The sequence below is a fragment of the Penaeus chinensis genome, chromosome 26 (genome assembly GCF_019202785.1).
Source record: "Penaeus chinensis breed Huanghai No. 1 chromosome 26, ASM1920278v2, whole genome shotgun sequence".
Classification (NCBI taxonomy): domain Eukaryota; kingdom Metazoa; phylum Arthropoda; class Malacostraca; order Decapoda; family Penaeidae; genus Penaeus; species Penaeus chinensis.
In genome coordinates, this window is record NC_061844.1 from 9,761,576 (window position 1) to 9,769,075 (window position 7,500).

The following is a 7,500-nucleotide window of genomic DNA, read 5'->3' on the forward strand; positions in this document are numbered from 1 at the left end:
TCTCTTTCTCCTCCCGGCCCTTCCATCCAGCCAGCGGCCGTCAACAGCTGCACGTTATCAAATTCATCCTCTTTTTTCCTCTTTTTTTTCCTGACCGATAATGACAGCTCGGAGGAGGAATGGGCAGATAATTACCCCGTTTAATTACCCCTGTTATGATATGTGGCTCTTGTTCAATTAAGGCGGTGTTTTTGGCCTATAAATACGACTGGCGGGAAGTGTGCTCGCTCGGCGAAAATGCTCCACTTCCACGTCTTCACACACTTTCTTTCTTTGCCTTGTTGGGGATTTTTGTTATGGTTAGTTTTGTTTATTGTCAATTCTCTTTTTGAAAGAGAGGGGATGGGTAGAGATTGATAAAAGAGAAGAGAGAGAGAGAGAGAGAGAGAGAGAGAGAGAGAGAGAGAGAGAGAGAGAGAGAGAGAGAGAGAGAGAGAGAGAGAGAATGTAAAAACGAATTTGGAATAAGCGTAGTTTAAAAGACACTCCAGGGGAGTTACTGCGACTTCCCTTCTATTGCCCTCCTCCCCCCCCCCCTCTCCGTACCATTACTCACCCAAATAAAGTAGAAAGGAATTAACCTGTCATAGGAAATTAAATTTTCTCCTGATATAGCGGTAATAATACTAGTAACTCAGAGCAACGGTTGTCTACGCGGCTTGAAAGACGATTGAGAATCACGCACGGAAGGGAGGGACGGGTGGGGGGGGGGGGGGGGGGGGCGCTGGAAAAGAGGCCACAGCACTTGCTAGTTTAAGCATACAAATAAATGTAGTTGGTCGAGAGATGGATTCGTGAATAGGGAGAAAGGTATGAGATGAAAATGGTTAGATCGAGTTCGTCCGTCCTTTGGCTGCGGCAGTCGCATGCGGCGGCCACCTGGCCCTCCGGCGCCTCGCAAACGAGCGTTTCCCCCGCCAAGTGAGCCTCCAGCCTCAAGGTCGTCCATGGAGAGGCTGTCATGATAAGCTTTAATAAATCATGTGTTGTTATTGGTCCTGAACCGGTGCAGAACCCGGCGGGGTAAATTAACGAACATTAACCACGATATAATTGATTTATGACACCCACTTTAATCTATGTCTGCAACACTGATTCTCCCGTTCAAAAAGTCACCATTACTGACGTCTGTTTATTTGTTTGTTCCCGCAGGTGTGGTTCCAGAACCGGCGCGCCAAGTGGAGGAAGCAGGAGAAGGTGGGGCCCTCGACGCATCCCTACGGCGCCTTCCCTCCCTCGGCGCCCCTGCCCCTGCAGTCGCCCGCGCTGCCGCCCACCATCTCCAGCCCCTTCGCCGGCCTCGGCTACCCGCCCTCGCCCAAGCACCTGGACCCGAGCTCCATGTTCCACGGCGCCCGCGTCCCGCCCTCGTCATACCTGCCGCCCACCTCCGTCGCCTCTGCTAACGCCGTGGCCGCCGCTGCCGCAGCCGCCGTCGCCCCCCAGGCGTTGCTGCCCGGGTCCCCCTACATGCACCCCTCCCTCGCCGCCCTGCGCGACCTGCAGTACAGGCCGCCCGCGCTGGCCCCGCACCTCCTGCCTTACACGCCCTCCTTCACTTCCGTGCTCGCCCAGCTCTCTCAGCGCTCCAAGCTGGAGGCGGCGCCCTACCTGACCAGCCTGCAGCCCTACCTACCGTCCCTCGCCGGCCTGCAGCATCACACCGCCTCTTCCATCACCTCCGGCCTCGCCCCCCCGCCCCTGCCTTACTCCCCCCCGATCTCTGGCCCCCAGGGCCTGGCGGCCCCTCCCCTAGCGCCCCTCTCCCTGCGGCGGGATGACGCCGAGCGCCGCCAGGCCTCCCTGCAGGACCTCCGGCTGAAGGCCCGCGACCAGGAGGTCAAGCTCGAGCTCATGAGGAAGGCCGGGGAGATTACCGCATGATCGGGATCAGCTGAAGGCCGAGGGGACGCAGGACGCCCTCCCCTGGCAACGGAGGATCAGTGAATCGCCCGCAGAGAGCAGGATCAGGGGCGCTGCCCCGGCGCTCCCCAGCTCAGCCTCGCGGCGCTGCAGCAAAGGCGCCGCCCAACGAGGCGAGCAGTCCCGCGGCAGCCGAGGCACAGCTGCGACGCCAGGTGCGCGTGCGTGTGTATGTGTCTGTATGCGATTAATGCATGCCGCCCGTTGATGACAGTGATTCGCATTCGCCTGAGAAATGGCGATGTGCTGAGCCAATCATCCGGAGAAGTGATGATGGCGACAGTACGTGTCTAACATTCCTTTTAGAAATCCAAATACTTCAAGTGGATTCCAATCAGAGAACCGTTGAAAGTAACAGACAAAAAAAAAAAAAAAGTCTTTTGACAAACAGACTCGCCTTACAAGCGGCCTGTCGAGCGCAAGTGCGACTCAAGGAAGCAGACGGCGAGAGCAAGGATGATCCGGATACAAGTGGATGCAATTGTACACGAACGCCGCGCAGTGGACGAGCGTTCGCCAAAGCCACGCGGATGCATTCCCACACCAAAGCCGCGAACGTGGTCTCAGGAGATATTAAGATGTGCCTCAGTGGAGTGAATGAAGTGAATGAAATTTATTTACAAAACTCTTGTCAGTAATGTTAGTTGTCCGTCCAGTGGTGTTGCCTTGACAAAATAGATTATACATTTTATCTCATTGTTTATATTTACTATCGTTATTGTACATAGCTTATTTAACATCATGTTTCGCTGATATACTGTTTAATAGAAGCCAAAGTTAGTACCTTCAATTCATGGTGTATATGATCATTTCTCAATAAACTTATGAATAATCATCTTATGTTTTCTTCTATTTTCCTTTTTGGTGTCTTTCTGGAATATTCAAATACCTGTATAAATAAAAGTCACAAGCATATAGATAAATCCATAATGATAAATTCGTAGTGAATTATGACAATGAATATTAGAATTGATTCATATCATGCATTATAAACAGGGGTATGTGGGTGTAATGTATGTGAGAAGGGCAGGGAGAGAGCCATTAACGCGTATATTAAATCATAACGAACAAGCCCCGTCAATTCTGCCATAAATAACAGTCGTTTGTGTCGTAGCAAAGATAAGGCCAAATTAGCTGATGAAAAGAGGGTTACAGCTGGACGCCCCCCCCCCCCCCCCTGGCCTCGCCAAGACGAGCGCCGCCGATTAAGTCGAGTATATAAACACAGGGCGAGTTGGCGCTCGATAACAGCAATCATGCTGTTGCTGAGGAGGGGGGGAGGGCAAGGGAGGAGGAGGTGGAAGGGTGAGGGAGGAGGGAGGAGGAGGTGAAGGAGGGCAAGTAAGGAGGGGAAGGAAGAAGAAGGAGGAGGAGGAAGGAGTGGGACGAAAGGGGGGAAAGGGAGGAGAAGGAAAGGCGGGGAAAGGAGGTGGGGGAAAGGGGGTTAGTTAAATAGAGGTTTTGCAATCCAAGTTCTTTGGAGGTAAAAAATGGAAATTTGTGAAATACTGTTCTCTCTCTTATATATTTATAAGATTTATGCGGAATTGGCTTGGCTTTGGGCTTGGCTCTCTGGCCCGGCGATTTCTCTGAAGCATTTTCGGAGGAGTCGCTTCTGCCTGAAGACTCCCTGATACATATGTCTATTTATCGATATGTTTATCTATCTAGCTAGCTAGCTATCTCGCTTTCTGTATCTGTCTATCCGTTGATCTGTCTGTATATTTTCCCTTGTTTAGCTCTCTCTCTCTCTCTCTCTCTCTCTCTCTCTCTCTCTCTCTCTCTCTCTCTCTCTCTCTCTCTTCTCTCTCTCTCTCTCTCTCTCTCTCTCTCTCTCTCTCTCTCTCTCTCTCTCTCTCTCTCTCTCTCTCTCTCTCTCTTTCTCTCTCTCTCTCTCTCTCTCTCTGTGTGTGTCTTTCTCTCTCTTTCTCCCTCACTCACTCTCTCTCTCAATCTACTTCCTCCTATCTAGCTGTCTATCTACCTACCTATCGATATGTCAACCTATCTATTCATATATCTCTTTATATCTTTATCTATCTGTCTATGTATATATCTATCTAGCTAGCTAGCTATCTCGCTTCGTTGATCTGTCTGTATAGTTTACCACCTTTAGCTGTTTGTCTGTCTGTCTGTATTTCTCTCTCTCTGTCTCTCTCTCTCTCTCTCTCTCTCTCTCTCTCTCTCTCTCTCTCTCTCTCTCTCTCTCTCTCTCTCTCTCTCTCTCTCTCTCTCTCTCTCTCTCTCTCTTCTCTCTCTCTCTCTCTCTCTCTCTCTCTCTCTCTCTCTCTCTCTCTCTCTCTCTCTCTCTCTCTCTCTCTCTCTCTCTCTCTCTCTCTCTCTCTCTCTCTCTCTTCTCTCTCTCTCTCTCTGTCTTTCTCTCTCTTTCTCCCTCACTCACTCTCTCTCTCAATCTACTTCCTCCTATCTAGCTGTCTATCTACCTACCTATCGATATGTCAACTTATCTATTCATATATCTCTTTATCTCTTTATCTATCTGTCTATGTATATATCTATCTATCTGTCTGTCTGTATTTCTCTCTCTCTCCTCTCTCTCTCTCTCTCTCTCTCTCTCTCTCTCTCTCTCTCTCTCTCTCTCTCTCTCTCTCTCTCTCTCTCTCTCTCTCTCTCTCTCCTTCTCTCTCTCTCATTTCACGCTCAGGAAGTGGTTAAATGAAGCGGTTGCGCGTGTTGCCCATGTACTTAGTGTGTGTTCAGGACTGCATGGTTGCGTTCCCGAGTCCGTCGCTTGGTTGCGTTCACTAGCACAGCGTGACCGACCCATTCTTTTCTAGTTTTTCTTCTTATCTAATTTTTCTGCTTCTGTTTCTTCCTCCTTCTTTTTGAGTCTCCTATTGTGTTCTTTGATGCTGTGTGATGAATCTAGCATATTGTTTAGTCTGATAGTGTAGTGTATCCAAAAACTGTATGGATAGATGGGTGTAATGAGTTTTGTTGCACATGCAGTAATCAAGCAGGATAAATTTACTGTTCTTTTCTGCTATGTTATATAAGAGTATACAAATACACAAACTCTAGCAATTCTTATTAGGCTCCCTCGAAAAAATCACGGAAAATTGTTGAATTCAGCTTGCAATAACGATTTTGTCTTTGTCTGCGCAAGCAACTTCCTGTAATAGCCATCCTCGTCATCACCCCCCCCCCCTTCCCCCCCTCAATCCACTCGTTCCAAATCAACATAAATATAAGATATAATATTAAGAAGGATCGAATCTGGTGCCATAAACTAACAAAAATGATAGATGGGACAGACACCTTCGGCCCGGGTATGATTACCTTTCGGGACAGTCTACGGTCTGCCGTCTGCCAAACCTGCACTTCTGCTGTCTCGTATATTTCTCAAACTCGACGCGGCAGATCGCCACTCTTGCGTCAAGCCCCCTCCCCCCTACCCCCTCCCCCGCAATATTTTAACTACCGGTCCTTCTCCATCGTCATCATCTTTTTTTTTTCTTGCTTTTCTTCTTCTTTTTCTTCTTTTCCTTCCTCTCTTATTTTCCTCCTCCTCCTCCTCCTATCTCGCTTTCTGTATCTCTGTCTATCCGTTGATCTGTCTGCATTTCCTTCTCTTCCCCCTCCTCCTCTTCTTCCTCCTCCTTCTTCCCCTTTTCTTCTTCTTCTTCCTACTCTTCCTCTTCCTCTTCCTTTTCCTCCTCTTTCTCCTTCTCCTTCTCCTCCTCCTCCTCCTCCTCCTCCTCCTCCTCCTCCTCCTCCTCCTACTCTTCTTCTTCTTCTTCTTCCTTCTCCTCCTCCTCCTCCTCCTCCTCCTCTTCCTCCTCCTCCTCCTCCTCCTCCTCTTCTTCTTCTTCCTTCTCTTCCTCCTCTTCCTTCTCCTCCTCCTCCTCCTCCTCCTCCTCCTCCTCCTCCTCCTACTCTTCTTCTTCTTCTTCTTCCTTCTCCTCATCTTCTACCTCCTCCTCCTCCACCGCCTCCTCCTCCTCCTCCTCCTCCTCCTCTTCTTCTTCTTCCTTCTCTTCCTCCTCTTCCTTCTCCTCCTCCTCCTCCTAATCCTTCTCCTCCTCCTCCTCCTCCTCTTCTTCTTCTTCTTCCTTCTCCTCCTTTACCTCCTCTTCTTCTTCTTCTTCCTTCTCCTCCTTTACCTCCTCTTCCTCCTCCTCCTCCTTTTCCTCTTCCTCCTCTTCTTCTATTTCTTCCTTCTCTTCTTCCTCCTCCTCCTCCTCCTCCTCTTCCTTCTCCTCTCCCTTCTCCTTTTCCATCTCTTCCTCCTAATCCTTCTCCTCCTTTTCCTCCTCCTCCTCCTCCTCCTCTTCCTCCTCCTCCTCTTCCTCCTCCTCCTCCTCCTCCTCCTCCTCCTCCTCCTCCTCCTTCTCCTCCTCCTACTCCTCTTCTTCTTCTTCTTTTCCTCCTCTACAAATTCTTTTTCGTTTTCTTTTTCCTCTTTCTCTCCCTCTTCTTCTTCTTTTTCTTCTTCTTCTTCTTCTTTTCCCATCCGTCTAAATCCACAGGAGGGGATTATACTCTTGAACGGATCTTTCTTCTTCTTTCTTCTGTAATCTTCTTCTCATTCTATTTTTATGGCGTCTTGTAAGTAAACAAACGCGGAGATATTTTTTTCTCGTTCTTCCGCCCGAACACACGGAAGGACGAGGCAGTAAAGCGAAAATGAGAGCGTCTTGCTCACCGCAGACTCGCATTTTCCGCGGAAATAACACGTGTGATGTGTTGTTATTTGTGAGATTACTCGCTGAACGTGACGGCGATCAGGGGGAGGGGAGGGGGAGGGGCAGAAAGCACTGCTTGAAAGTGCTTGAGTGTGTTTGAGCTATTCATTTTTTGTACACATTTCAGCTTCCCGTTCACCTTTGCCGTTCTTTATTGGTTACGAGTCCGGCTTTGCGGTCAACGATTGCCTGGGCCGTGATTGGCCCTCGACCGGCCTTCAACTACGAGGCGTGACAATACGATGGAAAGGACCCTCGGCCCGCCTCGTAAATAGGAATTCCAATCCCATTTTTCGTTGTATCAAAAGTTCCCAATTGGCGAAGAATAAAAAAAATAATGATAAAAAAAAAAAAAAAAATCGCAAAACTCGTAAAATATTTCTCGCACTGAGTGTCCTTCAAGGTTCTTTAATCTAAGCGCTGCCAGAGGGAGAGGAATCGTCCGTGCCGGGAACAGCCATCGCACATCCTGGCAAGTGTGAGGGACATGAGAAGCAGCGTTGCCATATCCCGTGGCGAGGGTGCCAAGTGTGCGATTTCGCTCCTTTTTAACGGCTCCCGTTATGACACCCTACGCGTCCAAATGACATGTTGCAAAGGTAAGGGCGTCGAATGTCAGTAAATCCAACACCTGCGTAGATTGTTGTACATATCCGGTGTCTTGTATGGCGCGGAGGAAAAAGGCGCGAAACAAATGGGCCCCGATGACAATAATCAGGGCGGACTGCGCGCCCAGGAGACAACTCATGTAATATGTGAATATGCAATTTAAACGCGATATATTTACCCTAAAGACCTGTGTAAGCTATTAAAATGATATCGAATTCCAAATAGCTCTGGCATTTACCCCCAAATCAAAATAGATGGAGAG

At 49.0% G+C, this 7,500-nt stretch overlaps 1 protein-coding gene across 1 annotated transcript in view; it reads left to right on the forward strand.

Annotated features, from left to right (window-relative positions):
- The window catches only part of LOC125038941 (homeobox protein aristaless-like), a 10,431-nt gene extending 7,673 nt beyond the window's left edge, over positions 1-2,758 (forward strand). Inside the window, exon 4 of the mRNA XM_047632628.1 lies at positions 1,153-2,758. Coding sequence (XP_047488584.1) covers positions 1,153-1,884 — 732 coding nt within the window. The 3' untranslated portion in view covers positions 1,885-2,758. The remainder of the gene's footprint in view (positions 1-1,152) is intronic.
- The last annotated feature ends 4,742 nt before the right edge of the window (positions 2,759-7,500 follow it).